This window comes from Typha angustifolia, chromosome 7 (assembly GCF_048772165.1).
Source record: "Typha angustifolia cultivar Huaian chromosome 7, ASM4877216v1, whole genome shotgun sequence".
Classification (NCBI taxonomy): Eukaryota; Viridiplantae; Streptophyta; class Magnoliopsida; order Poales; family Typhaceae; genus Typha; species Typha angustifolia.
This window is the reverse complement of record NC_133245.1, coordinates 7319548-7345315: the sequence shown is the minus strand read 5'-3', so window position 1 is coordinate 7345315 and position 25768 is coordinate 7319548. Positions and strand designations below refer to the sequence as shown.

General features: G+C 39.8%; 1 protein-coding gene across 1 annotated transcript; it reads right to left on the bottom strand.

Annotated features, from left to right (window-relative positions):
* Positions 1-5023: 5023 nt before the first annotated feature.
* LOC140762043 (uncharacterized) lies at positions 5024-10110 on the bottom strand. The gene is made up of 5 exons (XM_073099647.1): positions 9887-10110; positions 9733-9782; positions 6805-6931; positions 5847-5951; positions 5024-5737 (listed from the first exon to the last, which is right to left on the bottom strand). Exons 1-5 carry the CDS (start codon positions 10002-10004, stop codon positions 5115-5117), a joined length of 1023 nt encoding a protein of 340 aa, XP_072955748.1. The 5' UTR covers positions 10005-10110; the 3' UTR covers positions 5024-5114.
* Positions 10111-25768: the final 15658 nt, after the last annotated feature.

Here is a 25768-nt window from a genome sequence, read left to right as displayed (position 1 = left end):
CTTAGTGAGGTCCAAATCATATCAAGATGGAGCACACGACCCTCCCAAGGTCACCATCTCAATCACATCTGTGAGATCCCATGGAGCCTTGCTGATCTACCACAAGACATGGCTTCCATGGCGCAAGCGATGGCAGCAATGCAAACAGCTCTCGCTAACATAAATCATCGTCTACTAGGATATGTACTAGATCCTACCACCTCCAGGATGAACCTACAAGGTAGCACGCCAGCTAGAACCAACGCACCCACCAATCTAGATCCACCAGCAATGGCTGTAGCTTTTGCGGCTCCTCCACCAACACCAGTTCAATTAGATTGACGCTTGTTCCGTTATGACCATCATTAAAGACCAAATGAGCAAGTCCAGTAAGGACCGATCTTAGCCCCATACCCAGAGGAGGAACCTTACGAGGAGCGGGAGGAGTCCCTATATCAATCGAGTCCAACAACATGAGCCGCTTCACTGAGGACACGAGAACGGACGCCATCAAATGCTACAAACCTGAACAATTTAGCGAAGGTGACCCGTTGGATTAGATCTAAAGGGTGGAGCAATTTTTCACCTATCAAGGGACACCCGACTACCAAAAGATGCTTCTGACCTCATTTTACCTTGAAGATCTAGCGATGAGGTGGTTTCAAGTAGCACATCGCGCACTCGCCTTCACTACTTAGGAGTATTCCGATGCGCTTTGTGTGCATTTCAGATCATCTGACTATGAAGATTTTCAAGTCACTCTATCAAAGCTGACCCAAAAGACATTCATAAGAGCCTACCAAGAAAAGTTTGAAGGAATTAGCAATCGAGTCTAAGGATGGTTCGACTCAGCCCTCAAAAGCATCTTCATTTTAGTCTCCGACGAGACATACAAGCAAAAGTCAAAGCTACTCATCCTACCACCTTGCTAGAGGCTTTCTTGGTGGCACAAATGATGGAGGAAAGGATACGAGAATTGAAGACAATACACCAACCAAAGTGGACCACATTGGAGTCGACAACTATGGATCAAACACTGTGGACCAACTCGAGACCGTCAGCCTCGGGTGTGCAATATTTAAGATAGGCTTAGCCAAATTCAAGTGGGTCAGCCCCACCTTGAACTGGTCCAGACTCTAAGGATCAGTCGAGGTTGAAGATCGACGCTCAAAAGGCCTATGCTTCTATTACGATGAGCGCTTTGTACCAGGCCATAAATGCACCAAACAACCCATTACCATTATGCTCATGGAGGAGACGATCAAGGATGATTTGGAGGGCGACATGGAGGACCAATCATGGGAAGAGCATGGACAAACCGAAAAGGATGCACAATGATGAAGCAACTACATAAGGCTTGGAAACTACCATGGACACCTTGAGGACAAAGTGGTTAGAAACATGGTGGATTGAGTTTTTTTTATCTTATCTGCTTTTATAGTTTAATTGGAGTCTTAGTATGAAGAACTTTATTTAATTAGCTAAATCAAGCTCTATGCAATTTTGGAAAAATGTTTAGAAGATATTCTTAAGGTCTCGGAATATTATGAAACCACTTGGATAAGATCGACGACGTCCTAATTTATAACTTTCATATTTAAGGTTTCTCGAGATTCAAAATCTACCTATGGCGAAATAAAGGGCTAATCTGAAAAGGATAAGGAGGGCTGGTTTAGTTAAGTTTGTTTAGGACTCTTAATGTTTTATTTTCTATAAATAGGGTCTTATGGCTTATATATTAGGTATGCATGAAATAAAGATTAATTAACTTTTGCTTTTGCATCCCTAGTATCTCCTCTCTTAACTTGGTCGCTGGCCTCAACATCTCCCTTCTCTTTCTTTACCAACCAACACCGCCTCTCCTGTTAGAATGGTATCATCTTGCTTCTAATCTCCTTCATCTACCGATCCCCCTAGTCCCTTAAGGAAGGCCTACTTCTCCCCTATCTTCTCTCCTATAGTATCAATCTACCTAACCACTCCAGCCATCTCCACTTCTAAACCGCAATCACTACCACACCCGCCACCAACACCAACATCGACATTCCGTCTAGAGAAGACCGAGATATCATCCTTATCTGGCAAATGTTTGAATATAAAAAAAAACCTATATTTTGAAGTTACAATTAGTTTCATAATTTTCTGACATCAAGAGAATATTTGGTGAATATTCTCCCTCAATTGTGCAAAACTATCTATGATTTGGATCGACCACAAGTTAGTTCGTATCACACCATCACCTCTAGCAACCGCCCTATCTTATGGCTATCCATCACCATCCTTGGCCGTTCGCCCCCACTCCAACACTATTGTAATATCAAATATTTACCATTTTGCCTCGTTCTGATCTTGATCCATAATTTTATTTATATCTTTTCGTCCTGACCTTTGATTTATATGAAACCAGATCTGCTTTGTATCTTAGTATCAGAGCTGACCCTCCGACCTTCATCCACTTTTCTGAAATATCTTCTAATCTAGCCATCAGATCTTTGGGCAATTAGATTCATTAAAAATATCTTTTCTAAGGATATAACCTATCAAAATTTCATATCAATCTAATGACTAGATCTACCAAAAAAACTCTCTTAAAAAGTTTCATACAAATTTCTGTCCAAAAATTGATTTGAATTGCGTAAAGCCGGTTTGTATCAAATTGGTATCAAAGCCAACGTTCCTCAGACGATGGTGAAAACATGATCCAAAGTTAACCTAGGAGAGATCATGGCCATGGAGGACCAAAAACTCATCTCCATCCCTGTAGAGGTTTCCTCGGCACCACCGACAACTGTCAATGATGAGCCACCAGCGTGGGCGAAGACGATATTTAAAAAAATTTCCACTAAATTGAAGGTGAATTTGAAGGAGATTCAAATCGCCATCAATGACTCAATCCAAGCCTTAGAAGAGGTCCTACTAGTAGCCCTCCAACTCCCCTCCCCCACCCACCCCCCACCCCTCATTAAGGCAAATTCAATTAAGTCATATAAGTTTCTAAGGCAAGTCCTAGTTTAAGTCGTATAAATCTTTAGAGCTAAGTCCAAGTATGACTCATTATACTCGACCTCTATATATAGAGGGTTGGACTTCTTTGTTTATTCATTCAAAAATCCAAGCATCTAATCATTGAGAAATTATTTTAAACTTGAGTTTATTTTAGGAGTAAGAATAAAATAATCTAGGAGTAGAAGTAACTTAATCATAACCATTTATTTTTCTAGGAATATATCTAAGTTTCAAACCCTAATTCTACCTTCAACCTATAGCCACCATCACCTCCAGAAGCTACCCTACTTTATGGCCATTCACCACCACCTTTAGTTGAATGGTATGCTGAGGTTCAGCCTGCCATTTCTCTTAAAGTTTGTTGAATAGTATGCTGAGGTTTAGCCTTTCACATTGGTGAGGCCGATGGTGACGAAGGCCTCATCTTTGGTTCTAAATTGAGTTCCACAACCATAGAATCTCTCCCTATTGTCGAGCCGTCATAGATTTGGTTGTAGGCATGTGTCTGAGGAACCAGCTCTAATACTAGATGATGAAGACAGATCTTGGGGTGTATCACAATGATGGTAGTGGGCAGTTTGGTGATGACAATGATAGAGATGATGAGATCTAGATGGCAAAGATGGAGAATTAATGGTGTTGGGAGAAAGGATAATGATAGCTTCAAAAGGGAAGAGGAGGGAGGAGTGAGCCAGTCCTATGGGAATCATTGGTCGAGGGAGGAGGTGGCATTGGCCTTAGCTTGAGAACATGAGGAGGGCAGAAATGACCGAGAGATAGAGGGAAGAGTTAGGGAGAGAGACAAGCTAAATATTCTTTGATACTATAGATTAGGTTGTTCTTTACATATATATATATATATACAAAGACTAAACTAAACAGACTTGAACTCGGATTCCCATTACATCAATCATTTTGACCATACCAAATTAACGATTAAGTTCATATTTAGGAGGTACCTAAGTTTGAAGCTCTACTAAGACAGCTGGTGATTCGAAAATAAAAATTGACTAAACTAAGATAAATAGGTTTATTCCAACAAACCCGATGTCTCCCATGGTAATCTTGAGTTCTAACCACACCAATACATGCTAATAAGCATGTACCTTTGAAGGGTAGTATTATAATTATGATTCTTGATATATGGTCTATACAGCACGTTCATTTAGAGCCAGTAAAAATGTGTCAGCGTATATAAAATTTTTCATAATTCGGTAAATCGGTATTCGTTGCATAATTTTCGCCCAAATCTTCCCAAAATTGCATCGTCTAGTCTTAAGCTTAACAGTGTAAGACTCGTAATGCTGTTAGCTCTCGTCTAAATATAAGTTTTATTGCAATTATCCTAGATTTTACATTATTTGCCTGTCGGACGTTGTTGCACGTCCTTTAGGTTCGTCACAATTGAACATTTTTCCCATCCATTCAGTTTCTTGTAAACAAATTACCTGGACTCTTCTTCTAAACACATCTATTAACTCCATAGTTTTCCCTAAGTCTCTACTGCTCGACTAACTTAAAATTTCTTGATAAAAGTTTTTGCACTAGCTGTCAAGCTACATAATTAATCCTCCTCTTATCCGGGATTGGGACTGTAGCATGCGACCATTTAGGGATATACATGCAAATAATGATCATTGTCTGCACGTAAATTGATAGTTGCAAATTGCATGTTTGAAAACAAAAGATTGAGTTTATCCCACAAACTTGCTTCTTCACATAAGCATCAGTAAAACCAATTCAGATACATGGCGTCAGTATCAATCAACATGGACCCTCAAGTCTTTGAATTGGACACCAGAATCAGGAAACAAGTAATCATGCACCACTGAACACTAGGATCTTAAACTAAATTATACAAAGAAAAGGTTAATGCTGCTATAACTGGGGAGTAGATATTCCGAAGAAGAAATAGTTTCTCATGCTAAGAGAGCACAAGAACTGTAAACATCCCAATATGTAGGCCAAAGCAGAGGATTCAAGAAAAGAAAGAAGAAAAATAATCAGTACCTAAAATTGATGAACTTCACTAACAATGTATAATTTAGTCCCCCCCAGCTTATTAATATTTTATTAGTGCTCAAGCAGTTCAACATCAAGAAAAGATTTTCATGGATCCTACTATGGCATCACTCCAGTGAGAAATCAAAAAGCATCATGTGCTTGTACCTCTCACCAGGCTGAACTACGACAGATGGAAAGTTAGGCTGATTTATGGCATTAGGAAATCCCTGAGTCTCTAAGCACACTCCTGCATGCTTTCCATATACAGCGCCACCTTTACCCAAAACACCGCTAACATAGTTTCCTGTGTAAAACTGGAGACCAGGTGCATCAGTCCATAGGTTTAGAACCCTTGAGCTTGAAGGATTTCTCAGCTTCGCCGCTCGTCTCAAGCCAAACTTCTCTTCTCCACAGTCCAGCACGTAGTTGTGATCATACCCTCCAGGGATTTCATGAATTCTGCTTCCTATTTTTCTTTCAGTTGTGAAATCAAACGGCGTACCTTTAACTGGCATTATTTCACCGGTTGGAACTGTATATGCGTCCACAGGGGTTATGCGACATCCCCATATTTGGATCGAGTGGTCCAGGACATTTCCAGAGTTGTGACCAGCTAAGTTCCAGTAGGTGTGCTGAGCCAAGGAAATTGGAGTAGCCTTACTCTCGGCCACTGCTTCCATGTCTAGCTTCAGTGTCATGTCTGAAGGAAGAGAGTAAGTTGCAGTAACACTGACATCTCCAGGATAACCTGCAACATATACAAGGGCAACACAAGTCAAAAGTATATTCCCCATTGACCAGTGATTTACTAAATATCTTTTCTTTGTTAAAAAAGAAAGAAAAGAAATTGGTGTTACCTTCCTCCCCATCTCTGCTATGATGCATGAAAGTAATTGATGGTATTTCACCATTATTATATTCTGAAACCTCCCATAACACTTTGTCAAAACCCTTAAATCCACCTGAAGAGATCAATGCAATAATATCAAGTAATGACAAAATGAAATTAACCGGATGTAGAATTATTTTATAGCTTAAATACTTGTGAATACAAATTTCACATTAATTAAACACATAAACAGCAGCGTAGGAAATGAAATGACATGGAGAATCTGACGGTTGGCTTGCTGCTAATGATTACTGCATAAACAAAAGCATTAGCTTTCAATGGAGAATAAAGGGAACAATATGCCATGTTTTGGAATATTTTGATGTCACAAACAGCATGATACAATTGAATCTACTCTATATAATAATCTTTAATTCTATTGTGAATAAGAGAACAATTTCGCCTTCAGAAAATCTACAGAATTTGCACCAGATTTCTCTTTGTCATACATTTGAAAGGAAATAGAGAGAACACACAGCATCTACTAGGACAATGAAATGTATTTTTCCATGACAATTCTCCAAAACATGAGTTCATTACCAGATGAAAATATTCATAGTTTATTAAAGGCAAACATCATTGTGGCCAGAGGCTGATGTTCTGATATTTTTGTTGTTTTTGGAAAACATGATACATGGGTTTCAAGGTACAGTAAATGAGAAAAGATTTTCAATTTGCAAGACATATATTCCCACCTATTGTGCACAGGCTATACAAGTTAACCAACTACGAATACAAAACTATGCACCACCATTCTTAGTAAATATATCAGTTAGTATCTTGCAATACCAACTGACATGGCAAATATTTATTTGTTATCGGTGAAATTTTTTCTTAATTAACCAGTAATTAATTGAGAAACTTGCAGAGAATGACTAATTTCTTATCACTCTGAGAATGAAAATAAAATCTGTTACATATCTTACCGTGAAGACTGTTAGGTGGCCTGTTGAGAGGCAAGGTGTACTCTACTCCATTTAGACTAAACCTCCCGTCCTTAATTCTATTTGCCACTCGGCCTACAATGCAGCCAAAATAAGGTGCAACACCTTTCTGAAGAAAATATAATTAACTGTTAGTGTCAAGCTGTAATAAAAGAAAATTACATCAAGTCTATATGCGTGTGTGCGCATGTGCATGCCGGAGGGTGTGTGCAGGTGCACTTGCATGTGTGTATAGATATGGAGATATAAATGTTCTTCTTTTGCCACCATGAGAGCATACAAAATAAATCTTTTCTCCGTAAAATTATTTGATGCCAACTTTATATTATGACTCTCTATTCATAGAAATATTAATATTATTTGATGCAAACCTTTCTTTCCTCTTCATTTCTTTGTTAGTTTAGTTTGTCTCTGTTTTTTTTTTCTTTTCTTTTTCTTTCTTTTCTGAGAGAAGGGCCACTGCCTTTCTTTTTCTGAATTCAAGTGAGTTAATGAATCAGCTAATTACAATAATGGAATTACAAACTCCATAGGAGTCCAGAAAGATGACGTGTAAATAAATTACAAGGGATGGAGTCACCATCTTTAACAAAAACAAAAACAAAAAAAAACACTGTTCAGTATGTCCTCTATGGTTGACAGCCAAGTCTCTGTTCAGTGTGCCTGCTATGATTAGCAGCATAGTCTGTCGCAGTATTTTATTCGTGGTAGACATGAGATATAATAACATGGGCTAAGTCTTTGGCCAGTTCTATGAAGAGCCAGACGACATTTTGGATTTGCTGTGGATGCTCCTCTTGTAGTTGAGGATGACCACGGGTGAAGCCGAATCACAATCAAGATATTTATTATGAAAGAAAGATAGCAGATGGGTGGGGGAGGGAATAGGGAGAGGATGAGAGAGGGGTTGGTTACATGTTAATGAAGAGGACAATTGTTCAAAGCTAATTAGGGAAGATTAAGGCGGAATTTTCCCCTTTTCACTTAATCCACATTACCTGAATGGCCACTCTGAAATTGGACGTGGTCAAGGCCTCCATAAAAAATTTGTTATTTTCATCCCTCCCTCAAAACTCAGCCTCTCTTCATCTATCGGCTTCATCACTAAGAACAAGAAGGAAGAAGATGCATTTGATTTTTGTTGAGGAGATGGTGAGGAAGGAGGCAGAGGAATAGGGGAGACAATGGCTGAGAGCTTCTCGAGTGTCAACAGGAGGTGGTGGCGGTGATAGAAGGACAAGAAAAGGGTGACAGTATGGGCAAAATGTGTGATTTAGGGGGGCTGTCGCATGCCGGTGTCATCGTGCCCCTGACCTCGAATTACCTAGGGCTATATTTGGTTTGAGGCTAAGCCTCAAACTTTATTAGCTGACCCAATTTTTTAGTCTTGATTTAGGTACCTTGAATTAGGCTAAAAAAATATTGTATTTGGTTACGAACTAGACTAAAATGTAATTATTAATTTTAATGTGATACAAAAAAGTGAAAAATATTAGTTTAGAGGAAAATAAATGATATATAAAATTAATGGACAAAAATGCCCTTTGATTTTAATGACAAAAGTACTAGAATTAAATCATGTCAATGGTAAAACTAAAATTAATTTGAATTTATATTAGAATTTCTATTTTATTTATCAGGAGTGAACTTGGTTAGGGATAAAAAAAAAAGATAAAAAGATGTTTAGTAATTGAACTTTGCTAGGGGTCCTTGACCAAGTTCAGAGAACCCTCATGAGTTCAAAGCAAACAAGGGCCTATAGATACAGAGATGCATACTTATATATCTATGATTCTAATGTAACCATGAGGTGCTTTCTTTGAATTTATGTAATATTTGGTGTAGTTAGCAAAGGGACTCACAGTTCTCGGTCTTTGATTTCTCTCATATAGCAAAATCTATAAAGAACTTCTCTACCAATAACAAACTTAGAGAGGGTGGTTTGGACCTGTCTACAAGGTATCATCTCCTTTGAACAAATTCATGGTTTCTTATAAATTGAACTCTTCATTAGATGTCTTTTTTCCTTCATCACAGTAGCTTTTAACTAGATTTTAAATATGAGTCAATTGATGGATAATAAGTAGTATGTAGGCATGAGCTAGAAATTTCAATCAGTTTTCACTTTTGAGACTTCCCTTTTCACATTTATATTTTGTGGTTACTTTCAAACAAGCATGCCCTACAATTCAAGGGTAGGTTATACTTATTTATCACCATTATAAATTTCATAAATAATATGATGTCCTCATGTAATACTTATCTGATGACCATAAAAGTAATGGGATGATAATAGGTTTTGTTTGTGAGGAAGCCATTTGAGTTGAAAGATCTGATTCGTATTCGTATCTGTTTAAGATTCGATCCATATCCGACCTTCTTCGGTATCCATTTAGTTACAATATGATTTTAAATTTTATTATCTATCTAATATCTGTATTTGAAACAAAAATATTAGTCCAGATATAGGTTGAGCATTATTTGATTGTATCTGATCCATTTTCACCTCTACCCACCGGGCAAATGACAGATAAGAGCAAGGTTCTATCTTCTAAGTATAGAGATTGTTTTCTCACGTCATAAAAGATAGTACGTATCAACAGCAGCCACTTTAGTTTCGAGCTATCTTTTAATTGCATAAAATTATAAAATAAAAATATAAATTTGGGTAAATATTCTAAACTCAAAAAAATGATAGAAAATTAATATGAAAATATAGAGTAATATAAGACAGTAGAAATCATATGAAAATTGTTAATACTCAGAACCAGTGGCAGCGGTGGTAAATTAAAAGAGAATAGGGGAAAAGAGGGGCAAACTTACAACCACTTGGAAAATTGACTCCGGTGACTAAATTTCTGTACAAGTAATTATACATACAAATGTCTGCGTGTGGAGGGCAGAGCTTACGATATATGGCTCCATTGTGTCGAAACCCAGAACGACGTCGGCGGCGTTTCCTGAAACCAAGTGAAATTGACCAAATAAATAAATAATTTTAGAAGAGATTTAGAGATGAAGGGAAAAGAGAGATGGTGATGGTGGCCGTGCCGATATAACTCACCATGAGCATCGGGGACGAGAAGGGAGGTGATGGTAGCGCCCCAGTTGCTCACTTTCACCTTGATGTTGCCTCTGGAGAGCTCGAACACCTCCACTTTCGTCTCGTGTTTCTCCGCCATGATCTCTCTGCTTCCTCTATAGTTCCCTTTCGTTCCTTGCTAGTCGATCGTATTTTTGGGACTTCCTTTTCGGTTACGGAAGACGTACGAAGGGACCGGCACAATTGCCAGGTGGAGATATGAGAGAGACAGCTGTAACTGAGGATTGTAAAGTTTTGAACACTTTCTAATTATGCCATCAAAGAGGGAAATGTTTTTGCAAAATGAGCTTAATTTCTAAACTGGTTGAAGGAATAGGACTACTTTCGAACTACATTGGAAAACATGGTTACGAGGCTCAATTTTTGGGCTCTTAATTAACACCAGTTTGGACGGAGAAAATAGAAGAGAAGAGAAGAGTAGAAAGGAAAAAAAAAAATCAGGAGACAAAATATTCTTCTTTTTATTCGGGTTGAATTTTGGAGAGAAACAGGAGAAAAAAAAATCTCTAACTTTCTTTCTCTTTACAAATATTGAGAGAAAGATAGAAACATAAACATGTTTATGGACTCTTTTTATATTTTAATATTCTAAATTTGCCCCTATTCTATTCTACTATTTATCTAAATCTTTTTAGATTCTATTAACAAATTTAAATGAGAATGATAAAATATTAGATATTATAGTTTGGGACATTATTACTTGTGGATTATATAGCTCCTCTATGTTACTTTTATTTTTATTCTTTTATCATAATTTTATTTATTTTGAGTAATTTTATGGATTTTATAGCTTGTTTTTAAAGATTAAATATTAGATGAAGGGTATAATTGTAAACATATTATTTTGTCTTTTTTGGCTCTCTTTAAACCCATTATTTTTCTTCTCTCATTTGCATCTAAACAAGATGAGAGAACAATATTTTCTCTCATCTTTTCTTAGGAGGAGCTCCAAACATTATTTCGGTCCTTGCTTTAGTAACATTTGCTTTTTAGCTTGTGACTTTGTGACTCCAATTCGAACGGATTAGCTAAATTGACTTGACAATAAGCCACCTATATAATATCGTGGCACGTATGTAATTAGATTATTGAATAAATTAGATCCTTTCACCCCTAGCTCTCTTCCTCTCCTCATTTTTCGTTCTCTCTACCCACCACAATAGCCACCCACGGCTTCGTCATCTCTAACCTCCGTTGACTAGTCAACCACCCTAGCTTAGCTCACCCCTCCCCAATCTCTCTTTCCTTGACTGATGCCTTATCCATTTTTACATTTCATAACATTCCATCACCACCATCCCTTCTGGCACCATCCCATTATTGTCAATCCACCACCTCCATCCGACGTATAGGAATCCGTGTCTCGTGTCTCTACCTATGGAATACACAAATCAACTTAAGATCTTCAACCCATAGGTCTACCCTCTCTGACCTTCGGCCACTATTTAGACAATAATATCTCCATATCTAGTTGGCCAAACTTCGAGACCTTAGATCTGTTGGAAAGCTACTTCCAGAACAACATCAATTCAAATTTCAATAGGTTTCAATTGGTAAATCATCACTACAGCAATAGTATGATTTTGCGACACTTCTTAATTGCATTACTTACTAATGCTACTAACATATTCTTTTGGTGACATTAGGCAACAAATGCTAGTGTCTATGTTATTATAAGAACACCCATAGCTTAATGCCACAAAATATATATTTTTATGTGCACTTGTTACTTAAGGTTGTCAGATACAAACTTTTAGTAGCTTTTTAATGACATGTCAGTAAAATAAATACTAAAATTAGAGGACGAAAGGGTGTGGAAGCACATTTTTGGTTGAATATAGTATTTTAGGGGTATTAGTCAAAATATGCTTGCCTATCTATTAGTACTCATAGCTTAATGTCACAAAAAATATATTCTTATCTACAATATATACATCATTACACAATCGTGCGAAAATCATGAGCCGTCGCTCATGGATGCCCTCACTCTGCGCTATTGGGTACCACTAAATCTACGTCATCCTATCATTCTCTCTCTATCTTAAATACCTTAACTAGTGTGACTCTTATTGATAGGCAATAAATTGCCCATCGCTTAGCAAAACAGCTATCTGATTGTCTACGATCAACAAACTAAGACCTCAAGCATGGGCCATAATATATATAAGTATAATAGTATCTCCTGCCCCTAACCCTAACTGGGAGATATCGGGTACTATCGAAATACAACACTCACCTCTTTTTGGTCATGCACGTGCACAAGTGGCATGATATTATACAGCACAAAAGACATAATAGAACACATTATTATCATGTTCTTGATACACTTAGTGAGGGTCTTTTCTTATTGCATTAGTTATTTATTTTTATTAAAATAAATTTTCTATAAGTCGTGTTCGAACGCAGTTGGGGACGCGTTTGAATGCCTTTGTGAATGCCTGCATCAGGTTCGCAAAATACAGAGAACACGAAATGCACGTTCGAATACGATTAGACGCGTTCGAACGCTGCATTTGAACGTCTACATCATGTTTGCACATACAGAGAACGCATTTTGTGCATTCGAACACGATTGGGCACGTTTGAACGTGATTAGGCGCATTCGAACGTGATCAGCGGGATTCCACTAGGATTAGGGTTAATTATTGTTATTAGAGCTTATTGGCTAGCCTCTATAAAGGTGTGGATGGCAGCCAAATTCACTATGCTCTTGGATTATTGATTTTTTTGCCTCCTATCTTCTCTCTATTCTCTCTATTCTCTCTATTCTAATCTCTCTTTCCTCTTCACCAACCTACCACCTCTACCATTAGCAAGGTCTCTCCTAACTTCTAATCTCCCTCGTCTATCGAGTCATCCCTCTTTTTTGGGATCTCAATCACTTCTTCCCCTTCGTCTTTATCACTTAAACAACATTAACCATCTACCTTCATCTCTATTACTCTCCATAACCCTAACATCGACTCCACTAGTCACCACCACCACCATCCACACTAAATCATAATTTTGTCCCTATTGCAGTTCGAATCTACAAAGGGCCTAAATATGAAAATTGTAGATCAAGGGGTTACGGATTGATTCCACTTAATTTTGTAATTTTCTGACTACAAAAGAATATTTAGTAAATATTTTTCCTCGATTGCGCAGACTGTTTTCTACAATAAATCTAGATTTTAAAGGAAACGTTCCGTAGCCTATCATTGGTATCAAAGTCTATCAGTTTGGTACCATAAAACCCATCAATTTGGTATCATAATCAGGCGAACCTCAGACCTCCATTAATGGTTGAAACAAAGAAGATGACGTCGACTAGAAGACTAATAGAGAGCACACCAACAAGGAAAGACTCAACCCACGATAATCCTAACCGTGAGGTCGATTTCTTTATAGCAACCACGTAGGACCGAGTCAACCAACGTCCATGGGTGTGAATATGGGCTTGGCAGATAAACTCTTAGGGGCATGTTCCAAATATTGCAGCATAGAGTTGACGCAATGCAGAACGATTATAATGCTTTAAAAAATATGTTATGAACTGATCGGTGCCTCAAGAAGGACTAGTAGTGGGACCACACTGAACCAATACCCCACAGGTCTAGGTATGACATGTTAGTGTCAATGATCCTCTTTTACCTATGCCTATACATCATCCCCCACCTCCATTATAAAACCCAAGACTGGCGGCGGTGGAATCTAAGAGGCGTGCAACACCGGTGCGCTTCTTCGATGAGGAGGATTGGCATTTTGAGGATGAGGTTGATCCCTTCGGAGATGGTGATGGACATGCTCGAGGATTTACAGAAGGAGATCAACATGCACAAAGGTTCAAACCTAAACCAAGGATATTTCGCAAATCCGACAATGCTATTCAGGGGAGAACTGCATGCTTGGACTTTCCAAAATTTCAAGGCAATGATCCAACAAATTGGGTGTTTTAGGTTGAATAATACTTTGATTGTCAAGGGACAGTGGAGGACGCAAAAGTTCAAATGGCAAGCTTTCACCTCCAAGTAACGGCATTGCATTAGTATAGATCGATTATTCGTGGAGGATTTACGGTTGGGCTGACTTTTGTAGGAGGATTACCCACAGATTTGGGACAGCGGCATATGAAGATTTTGCTGCCACATTAAGCAAAATAGTTCGGAGGATGACCATATTAGAGTACCAAGCTGAATTTGAAAGAGTTAGTAGTCGTTGTGAGCCACCTTGGCCTAAACCGACATTAATGAGCAAATTCATTTCAGGGCTGTGGGATGAGATACAGACGGATGTTCGTGCTCTTTGTCCTACCACTCTTGAGGAAGCCTTTGAGAAGGCCGTGAGGATGGAGCAAAAACATAAGGCTCTCAAGATGGCAGCAAAAACAAGTCGAGGCAACTGAGATGGGCAGTTTGCACCTAGAACGCCGGCTGAAAATTTTGCAAGTTCAAAGACAGCGGCTGCTAGTACTAAACTACGACCACCTTTGGGACCTTTCTCTAATGTTAGAGGAGGCACAAGACCCCCCATTTGAACTCTCACACCTGCCCAAGTGGAGAAGTAAAGAGCGAAGGGCCTTTGCTTTCGATGCGATAAACATTTCATCCCCGGTCATCGGTGTTCTAAACTGATCGGGAGTGTGATGCTTATTGATGGTCTCGAGGAGGACAATGAGGTTGTTGGTGATGGAGAGTGTTTAGAGGAGGTTTATGAAGAGGCCGTTGAGGAGGGCGCGGAGGAAGATATTCAAGCTGAAATATCGATGCATGCATATTCGGGTACTTCTACGCCAAGGACGTTATAGGTAGACGGACTCGTTAGAAAGCATCGTGTGCATATCCTCATCGATTCCGGGAGTAGACACAACTTTCTAGACGAGAGGTTAGTGAGGAGATTGGGCTTGGATGTTGAATCGACCACGGGGTTTGACGTTGCTATAGTAGACAGCATGAAGCTTAAGGCGGAGAGCTTGTGTCGCCGGGTTGATATATGGGTGCAAGGACACGACATCATTGTGAACTTGTATTCGTTGGTGCTGTGATGAGTGGACATTGTCCTTGGCAGTGGTTACAAAGTTTGGGACCCGTCATTTTTTATTTTCAAAGCATGTGAATGAAATTTAAGTAAAGAAACAAAGATATGCGGCTTGATGGTGTTCAATCTCCATCGATTCCTACAATGTAGCTGATGGTGGGGCTATCATGTGCGAGTGATTTGGCTTACCTTCTTCAGTTAGGACAAATAGGAGACGAGCCTCAAATGAGTCCAGATACTACTATTGAGTTGTTTAATTTATTAGACAAATTTGCTGGACTGTTTGAGGAACCAAGAGAGTTGTCACCGAGGATAACGACGGACTATCGCATAGAGATTGTGCCTAGGGCTGCACCGGCAAATGTGAGGCCATATCAGTATCGACATGTACGAAAAGAAGTTATCTCTAAGATGGTAGCCGAGATGTTGGAGCAAGGCCTCATTCAACTAAGTCATGGCTCATACTCATCGCCCGTGCTATTGGTGCGAAAAAAGGATAGGACATGGCATTTTTGTGTCAACTATCGGGCACTAAACGCTATTACCGTCAAGGATCGGTATCCTATTCCGATTATAGAAGAGCTACTGGATGAGCTTGTAGGGGCGACAATATTCAGCAAGCTTGACTTGAGGGTCGGATATCATTAAATTAGAGTTCGCTCGGCAGATGTGCACAAGACTGCATTTCGGACTCCGGACGGGCATTACGAGTTTCGAGTGATGCCTTTTGGTCTCACGAATGCTCCGGCTACTTTTCAAGGCCTTATGAATGATATATTTTGGCCTCTATTGTGAAGGTATGTTTTGGTATTCTTTGACGATATTTTGGTGTATAGTAGGAATGAATTGGAGCATTGGCAGCATTTGAAAGATATGCTGAATTCGTTGAAGCAAAACCAGCTGAAGATCAAGAAGTCCAAGTGCCTATGGGGAGTACCACAAGTGGAGTATTTAGGCCACATCATCTCAGCGCAAGGTGTAGTGGCGGATCTTCAAAAAGTTGCATGTATGGCCGCTTGATCTATTCCTACTACCACCATAGGATTGCGAGGATTTTTGGGGCTGACATAATATTATCATCGCTTCATTACTGGGTATGGCAAGATCGCTGCTCCTCTCACTTTTTTGTTGAAGAATGACTCTTTTATATGAACAGATGAAGCCATTATAGCCTTTGAAAAATTGAAAATAGCGATGACCATAACACCCGTTTTAGCGCTACCGAACTTCACCAAAGAGTTCATTGTGTTATATAATGTGTCAGGAATTGACATAGGAGCTATACTAATGTAAGGAGGACGTCCCATAACCTTTCTTAGTAAGACTTTATTATAAAAATCTTAGCAATTATCAACTTACAAGAGAGAAATGTTGGCAATTCTACATGCGGTGACAAAGTTGAGGCGTTATTTGATTGATAGGCGATTCATTATTTAGATCGATCAAAGGAGCCTTCCATACTTTATGGGATAGCGTATACACACTCCGGCGGGCAGAGATGGGTCTCAAAATTACTAGGGTATGATTATGAAATTCAATACAAGAAAGGAACGAAAAATAGAGTGGCGGATGCATTATCACGCCAACCCGATAGCGCCGAGCTTGCAGCCTATACTTCTCCCACATTTTCTTTTCTTGATGAGCTAAGGTATGCATATACATCTGATCCAAATATTTTTAGATTGTTACAGGAGGTGATAGATGATCTAGAGCGCCTTCTAGAGTTAGAGAACCGAGGCGGTTTGCTACTGGACTGCGGATGCATTCGAGTGCCCGCAAATGATGGATTGCAGCAGAAATTTTTGGAGCACTTCCACCAAACTCTAGAGGCTAGTCATGAGGGTGTCTTGAAAACTTATAGGAGGATATCTCAGAGTTGCACGTGGCCAGGATTGAGGCGGGATGTGAGGAGTTTTGTCCTTGTTTGCGAAGTCTATCAAAGGGCTAAGGCAACCATATTGAAACCAGCTGAATTATCATAGCCGTTACCTATACCGGACTATGTTTGGGAGGACATTTTTATGAATTTCATAGAGGGTCTTCCGTTTGTACGTGGTTATTCCATTACTTTTGTAGTGGTTGACAGATTGAGCAATTATGCGCATTTTTCGGCATTGTCACATCCATTTTCAACCAAGTCAGTGGCTGAAATTTTTGTGAGAGATGTTGCTCGATTACATGGCATACCACGCATTATTGTCTCAGATCATGATCGTGTATTTATGAGTAACTTTTGGATGTAGTTTTTCAAATTGCAGGGGACTCGATTGAACTTCAGTTCGACTTACCATCCACAGACAGACGGCCAAACCGAGATGGTCAATCGAGGCATTGAATAGTACTTGAGGTGCTTTGTTAGAGAGATGCTGAGATGATGGTTAGAGTTCTTACCATGGGCAGAGTGGTCTTACAACACCGTCTACTATAGTAGCATTGGCATGACTCTATTTGAGGTGGTGTATGAACGCACGGCTCTGACATTACATGCTTATGATTTAGTGGCATCTGCAGATCAAACAGAGGTAGATTTAGCATTGATGGATAGAGACGCCACATTGAGGAGGTTGCTTGCCCATCTCAAACTTGCTCATAACCGTATGAAGCAAGTCTATGATCGCAGCCATAGGGAGAAGGAGTTCAACATCGACAGTTGGGTGCTTGTGAGGGTGCAACCGTATCGATAGGTGACCTTGCGTCCGATGTGAAACCAAAAGCTAGCACATCGTTACTTTGGTCCATTTTGGGTGTTATAGTGTATTGGTCCGGTTGCATATCGTTTGAAGCTGCCGGAGGGATTGAGAGTGCACTCTATCTTCTGTGTTTCATTGCTGAGAGAGCAGATTGGAGATCATGAGGTTATTGGATCAATTCTACCGGAGCCATTGGAGGAGATAGAGATCATAGAGCTAGTTCATGTACTTGCTAGGCGCCGACGACAAGATGGTACTAGATTAAAGATGGAGATTCTAGTTGAATGGCTTGGCAAGCCATCTGATGAGGCAACATGAGAGTTGGAGACTGATATTTTAGAGCGTTTCCTCGACTTTTCACCTTGGGGACAAGGTGGGGAAAGCGTGGTGGGCTGATACACTTAGTTAGAGTCTTTTCTTATTGCATTAGTTATTTATTTTTATTAAAATAAATTTTCTATAGGTCAAGTTCGAACACGGTTGGGGGCGCATTCGAATGCCTTTGTGAACGTGATACGATCTTCCCTTTAGGCTATGGAGCTCTGATACCAAGCTTGATACGATCTTCCCTTTAGGCTATGGAGCTTTGATACCAGCTTGATACGATCTCTCATTTGGGGCTAAAGATCGATCTCTTCCGATTCCCCTGATCTGGACTAGATCTTGCACGAAACTTTAAAATAAGATCCCGATATATTGTAGAGGTGAAAGTTTGATATATTGTAGCCCCGGAAAAGAGTTTTCCAACAAATCATGTGTTAGGCAAATCGGAGTTGGGGATCTCAAGATATCGTTCGTTTAGTGGATGAACGCTAGGAGTGCGACCATTATCGCCTCAAAGGGGTTCATTCTCAGTCGAGCTTGGATACTTGTACTCCTACTAGCCCAAGGTGGAATTCGGGTCCATCTACATTGAGTCCACTTGGTCTCGGGTGGTCGAACCACTTGACTCACTGTCAGTTCAGCAATAGAAATCTGGTGCATCCGATTATGCTCGGGAGGTCGAGTTATATGCAGTTGGTGGATCCGGATTAGGTCCTCCCAATGACTCGAGTTAGGTTCAGCGACATCCATTTGCAATAGTAGAGCCTGGTCCCATGCACAAGGAAAGCCCACAAGTGGTTGCAATGTCGGCCCCTGCCGCGGTTGATTTCCATCCAGCAGCATTTTTCGACCATTTCTCCGAAATGTCAGAGTGAGGCTTGAGAAATCAAATGTTACGGGCCCCAAGTTTTGAAGCCATTGAGTTCCCAAAACGATGTCGGCACCTCGCAAGGCCAATGGATAAAGATCCAATGTGAAAGTTTGGCCTTGCACCTTCAATTCCACACCTCCACAAATAGAATCCGCTCGCAATGTGGTGCCATCTCCGATCGTCACATCGAACCCTTCCGTGGGTTCCGACTCGAGCCCAATCTTCCTAAGGAGCCTCTTGTCAATGAAGTTGTGGGTGAACCCGGTGTCAATCAAGATTCTCACTATGATTTTCTTGACTACACCGTTCACCCGCAAGGTCTTTGGCGCAGCTGTCCCCGAATAGGCGTGGAGGGAGATTTCAGCTATCATGTCCTCCACGAGTTGCTCCTTAGCTTCTTCTCCTTGATGTCTAACCACATCTGCACTTTCAGCTGCAAACTCATCCTCAGCTTCCTCCAATCCATCGATTAGCATCACCGATCCCATCGGTTTAGCGCAGCGATGCCCGGGTATAAACTTCTCATCACAACGGAAGCATAGGCCCTTGGCTCTTCTTTCTTCTACTTGGGTAGGTGTGAGTGCTCGTCCTGGACCTCTAGGTGCATACTTCACATCTTGGGATGGCTTCAAAGGTGCTCGAGGAGGTACCATTGTAGCAGCAACTCTTGGTACTCCGGTGATGTTTCCTGCCGTTACGTTTGGTTGGGATTGATTGCGGCTTCCTTGGCTTGTCTAACTCTGTTTCAGGTGTATCTTCATGGCCCTATGTTTGTCTTCCATAAGCACTGCATCCTCGAAGGCCTCCTTTAAGGTTCTAGGCCTTAAAGCCCTCACATCGGCTTGTATGTCACCCCGCAGCCTGGAGATGAAAGTGCTGCGAAGTTGCTGATCCGTCCATGGTGGATGACATCGGCTACTAATCCTCTCAAATTCTTCTTGGTATGCCCCAACCGTAGTCTTTTGCACTGTTTTTGAGAGGAGAGCATCAAAGTCTTCATACCCCGATGCTCCAAATCGCCGTGTGATATCGGCGCAAAATTCAGCCCAAGTTTCGATAGCCTCAATGGCATTGGCTGCTCGAAACCAATGAAGCGCCGCATCCTCAAGGTGGAAGCTCGCAAGCGTCACCTTGTATTCTTCCGTCGTACCTTGGTATGCAAAGAATTGCTCCGCCCTATACAACCAATCGATTGAATCTCCACCTTTGAACTTGGGGAATTCGAGACGCATGACTTGTCCACGGATGCCATTGTCTCGTTCCGGATCATCTCCAAGTCCTTGTCTAACCGGGGGAGGATGCACCATGAAGAGTTGATGATCCCTCCTTCGGTTTTGATTAACTCGTCGTGGTTTCGGATCATGTTGACCCGCCCACGGATCTTGATCTCCAAGGTGGTCTCCATAGTGGTTTGCTCGTCGGATGGGTTCACCTGCAACTGGACCTGGTGTAACCATCCTTGCTTGCCTTTGCCCATAGGGTGGTGGTAGCAGTGGCTCTTGTGGTTGCAAAGGCTGAACCGGTGGCGGTGGGTTCAAGGGGGTGGACTCGCATCGTGGGGTCGATGGTGCTTTCCCGTTCGCCATTGCTTCCCTTGTCGCCTGTAGTTCCCGCATCATCTCCATCATCATTTGATTATTGATGGCCATTTGCTCGGAAATAGACCCCAACACAGTTTGAACGCTAGGTTCTTTCGTATTCCGATTAGATCGGGCGGTTTCATGGGTGGAAGTCCCTACAACCGTTTCTCTCTCCTCTATTGGGAGAATCTCTTCTTCATCATCTCGCCGTGCAGCCATGGATCTGGTGGTCGTCATAGGAAGCGCTTGTCCAAGGAACGGTGGCTCTGATACCAACTTGATACGATCTTCCCTTTAGGCTATGGAGCTCTGATACCAAGCTTGATACGATCTTCCCTTTAGGCTATGGAGCTCTGATACCAGCTTGATACGATCTCTCTTTGGGGCTAAAGATCGATCTCTTCCGATTCCCCTAATCTGGACTAGATTTTGCATGGAACGTTGAAATAAGATCCCGAAATATTTCGATGTCGGATCGATGTGAAATTTTGATATGTTGTAGCCCCGGAAAAGATCTTTCCAATAAATCAAGTTTCAGGCGAATCAGAGTTGGGGATCTCGAGATATCATTCGTTTAGTGGACGAACATTAGGATGGTCTGTTTTGGATCCGTGGATGGAGGCATGAGATCCTAGGTAATGGTGATTGGTGGAGGACCGGCGTTAATGGGGTGGCACCGGTGAAAAGGTGGTGGTGGAAGAGTTATGGGTGATGGAAAGGTTAGGGCAAGTGTTGGATAGTTTGGAAGAAGGGGGAGGAGAGGGCCACCCCTAAGGGACTAGGGTGATTGGCCGGTCGAGGAAGGTTAGAAGTGGCGTCGCCGGGGATTGAGAGAACGGGAACGAAGAAGACGAAGGAGGCAAGGCAAAACTCAATCTCAATATTCAATAATCAATAATAATTTTTTGGTTGCCCTACACATCCTTTTATAGGCTAACCAACAACTCAAATTAACCCTAAAAATATAATTTTCGCCAACCGCGTTCGAACTCGCCCGACCGCGTTTGAACGCACCATGTTCGAACGCACGATCGAACGCGCCTCTCGGTATTTGCGAACGTGATGCAGACGTTCACAGTGCGTTCGAACGCACCACGTTCGAATGCATAGTGCACTCTCTTCACCCACGTTCACAACCCCATTCACATACTGCGTTCGAACTCACTTCATCCGCGTTCGAACGCAACTTACAGAAAACTTATTTTAATGGAAATTAAACACTAAAACATGAAATAAAAACACTCCTAAAGTGAATCCATGCTCGAGACGACGTTGGTGAAGTTCGAATCGTATCAGAACGCCTACATCAGGTTTGCAAAATACAAAGAACGTGAAATGTGCATCTGAATGCGATCGAGCAAGTTCGAACGTCTGCATCACATTCACACATATAGAGAACGCCTTTTATGTGTTCGAACGCAATCGACGGGATTCTACTAGGATTAGGGTTAATTATTTTTATTAGGGCTTGTTAGCTAACCTCTATAAATGTATGGATGGCAGCTAAATTTATTATGCTATTAGATTATTGATCTCTTGCCTCCTACCTTCTCTCTATTCTCTCTACCCTAATCTCCCTCCTCCCTCTTCACCAACCTACCACCTCTACTATTGGCAAGGTCTCTCCTAACTTCTAATCTCCCTCATCTGTCAAGTCTTACCTCTTCTTTGGGATCTCGACCATTTCTTCCCTTTCGTCTTTATCACTTAAACAACATCAACCATTCACCTTCATCTCCATTACCGTCCATACCCTAACATCCACTCCACCTATCACCACCATCATCATCCACACTAAATCATAATTTTATCCTTGTTACAGTTCGAATCTATGAAGGGAGTAAATATGAAAATTGTAAATTAGGGATTTACGGATCGATTACAGATCTTGAAGGGAAATTATGACTATGGGAGAATATTTGGTGAATATTTCCTCTTGGTTGCGCGGACTGCTTCCTACAATAAATCCAGATTTTGAAGGAAATGTTCCATAGCCTATCATTGGTATCAAAGCCTATCAGTATGGTACCGTAGAACCTATCAGTTCTACATGCTAACACACATATTCATGCCTAATAAATATGCATAAAAATTATGATATGTGAAATCCTATTGAACAACAAAATAAAATTAACATGCATGACGTGCAAAAATAACAATAAGATGCACTTGTATGCTGTGAATGTGATGATGTCATAAGATAAGTTATTTTGTTTTCTATAGTACTCCAAGATTATAGAAGTTTCACTTGCCTAAACCACTTTCTTGATACTAGCTACCACTATGCCATGGGATCATCATCATAGGGTACGGAGTCTATCTTGATAAGGAAAGTAATAAAAATAATAAGCACAAATAATTTTACTAATGTTCATTATAGGCTTGGGTAGGTCCCTCTACGGATTTCTATATTTATTAATAAAGTTGAGCTAGCATAGTTGTAATGTGCCTAATTATTATCTCTCACGTAAATCACATGGGCTACACTAAATTTAAAATAATTTATCTCGAATTCTCGTTCCACTAATTATTATCTCTTAGGTAAATCACATGGGCTACACTGAATTAATCCGCTTTATTAAATAAGATAAACTATTTAATATAATTTTCTTATAGTAATCTGTATTAATTCTTCGGCGGGAGCAAATAATATAGATATACCTAGATCACTAACTCATTTGCTGAAATTAATTTAACCAAAATATACTCGACCATGCTAAATCCCAATTAGAGTCAGTTTCTAATATGTGTTATTTATAACGGCACTCCCAGGTCATAGTCTAATTCATTAAAATTAATTTATAATAATTAATATAGCGAACACTATTATCTGCTAAAAATAATTAATTAAGGTTCACGATTGCCAGCACTAAAAATACATAAAATGACTTAAATAATTTAAAGAAAAATAATTAGTGGGCAACTACTCTACTTCGACAACACAAAGCCAAAAATAAACCCACCAAAAAATTGGCCCCAAACCTCACATTATCTAGAAAAAAAACACTTGGGTTATGCTAAAGCCCAACCCACTACTAGTTTGGGCTAGGCCGCCTACAGCCCCACCGACCACAGACTTGGGTTGGTTGCATGCAGCCCAACCACACTCCAAACTCGGGTTCGGCTACACCCATCGCTTGGCTGCTCCGGCCACGATGGCACTGAAGGAAGCCAATGAGGGCATCCTTGCGAAGATTCACCAGACCAGCACAGCAAGGCCAAGGCTACTGGTCGGCTAGATCATGGCGAGACCGAGAGGAGGGCACACTAGAGGGAAAACTCAAAATTAATTAACTAATTATAAATCTGACTTACCTTGAGAATAAGGGAGCTCCGACGCTTCGATCCACGAGGTCGGCAATTCTACCAGCGCTCTAACGTGGTGGGAAGAAGAAATAGGGAGAGTGAGCTATGGCCGGGAAGAAGGAAAAAAAAGAAAAGAAAAGGAGAACTAGTGAAGAAGAAAAGAGAGGGGGAAGAGATGAAAGGGGCGCACGTGCGCACTCAATTTCTTTTTGTGTGGATGTTCCATGATGTAGAGAGAGAGGATAGGTGGTGGTGGTGGTGGTGGTTGTGATATTCTTTTTTGCTATCCAGATATGAGCTCGATGAGTTTGAAGTATTCTTGAGATGTAGAGAGAGAGAGAAGGGTATGCATTAGTTTTTATTTATTTATTTTGGGTACTTCTTAATATGCTAGAGATGAATGTTTAATTGTAATGCCCTCGCCTGGCACAGGTATGTGCACTTCCACGCATCCACACGGCATGCTAGTGGATGCGATAAGTCGACCGAGGCCCAACACAAACAGATACACTCCTGTGCCCGTAACATCACCAAATAAAACCTGCTAAGAGCATCTCCAACCGGGCTCCAAAACTCCAAATTTGGAGCCCGGTGAAGCTCCAACCGAGCTCTAAATGGGGCTCCAAATTTGGAGCCATGAATAGTGGGGCTCCAAATTTGAAGCCCCACCATGAAAATGGAGCCAGGCTCCATTTGTCATATCAACTTTTTGAAAATGCCAAAATTGCCCAATAAGTGTTATATTCAATAATTTTAATTTTATTTGTATCCTTTGTTAAATAATTTAGTTAGTTAAATTGAGTATATAGTTAATTTTACTAATCGGTTTTTAACAAAAATAATACCATTGGAAAGGTCTCATCAAGACCTTTAAAATGAGTCTAATATTAAATTACTTTTGAGTTATTTTAATTTTAATTTTTTTATTATTTATAAAAATAAGTCTAATATTAAATTATTTTTGAGTTAATTTAAATTTAAATTTTTTTATTATTTATAAAAATGAGTCTAATAAATTATGTATCCTAAAATATAATTACTCAAAATTATCCCCAATATAAATATTAAAAATTAAAATACATTAGATATGAAATACATCAAACATGAAATATATTAAAAATGAAATACATCAAATAAAAATTACATTAAAATTTATATTCCTTCATTCCCGTGCCTCTTCTATAAGTGTTCAATTAGTGCATTTCGAAGCTCAAAATGAGCCTCTCTATCTTGGATCTTCCTATGTCGCGCAAGGAATCGTTGAAATCGTTCATCATCATTGGCTTCAAGCTCTTCAATTTTAGGTAATGTAATTTTGATATTTTTAGTTAATGACATGTAATGTTTATTTCGATATTTATTTCGTGTAATGTAATTTCGATACGTTTAATTAAAAAATTAGTAATTTAAAATTACTCTAAAACTATTGAATATTAATCTTATTTTGAAGATCTCGATGAGAGTTTTCTAACTATATATTTTTTAATAAAATAATAACGCTAAGATGATCTATTAAGCAATTTAAAATAGTTAATATAATAATATATATTATATTATTATTATAATATATATGGAGCCCGGTGCATTGGAGTGCACTAGGCTCTTGCTCCATTTTTGGCATTGGAGATGCTCTAACATATCCATGCTCACATAATTCATCACCAAATAAATCATACTATTAACCAAATGAACCTGTTAACAAATGAATATCCAAATTTGTAATAATATACACATGACAGCTACATAATCTAGCAAGGGCCACACAGGCCACGACAAACCATCAAAATACAACTAAAACAACTAATACATGAGTATACTATAATCTGACCTATGGAGTACAAATATCAAATAATGGTACAACTCAATTTCTATACAAATTATCATCTATACCGTGTCGCACCTATAGCTCTCCTCATCATTATAAAAATATCTTCTTAAAATACATTAAGTCGCTATCACGCATTACATATCTGAGATGGTTAGAAAAAAAAAAGAGTCATGAGTAAAAGGCTCAATGAATAGACCTTACCCCGAATCAATGATACCAAACAGAGAG

Coding starts and splice junctions, on each gene's coding strand:
- LOC140762043 (XM_073099647.1), bottom strand. CDS start 10,004: ATGGCGGAGAAACACGAGACGAAAGTGGAGGTGTTCGAGCTCTCCAGA. Junction 5,952..6,804: donor GCCACCTAACAGTCTTCACG/GTAAGATATGTA, acceptor TGATCTCTTCAG/GTGGATTTAAGGGTTTTGAC. Junction 5,738..5,846: donor TAGCAGAGATGGGGAGGAAG/GTAACACCAATT, acceptor TATATGTTGCAG/GTTATCCTGGAGATGTCAGT.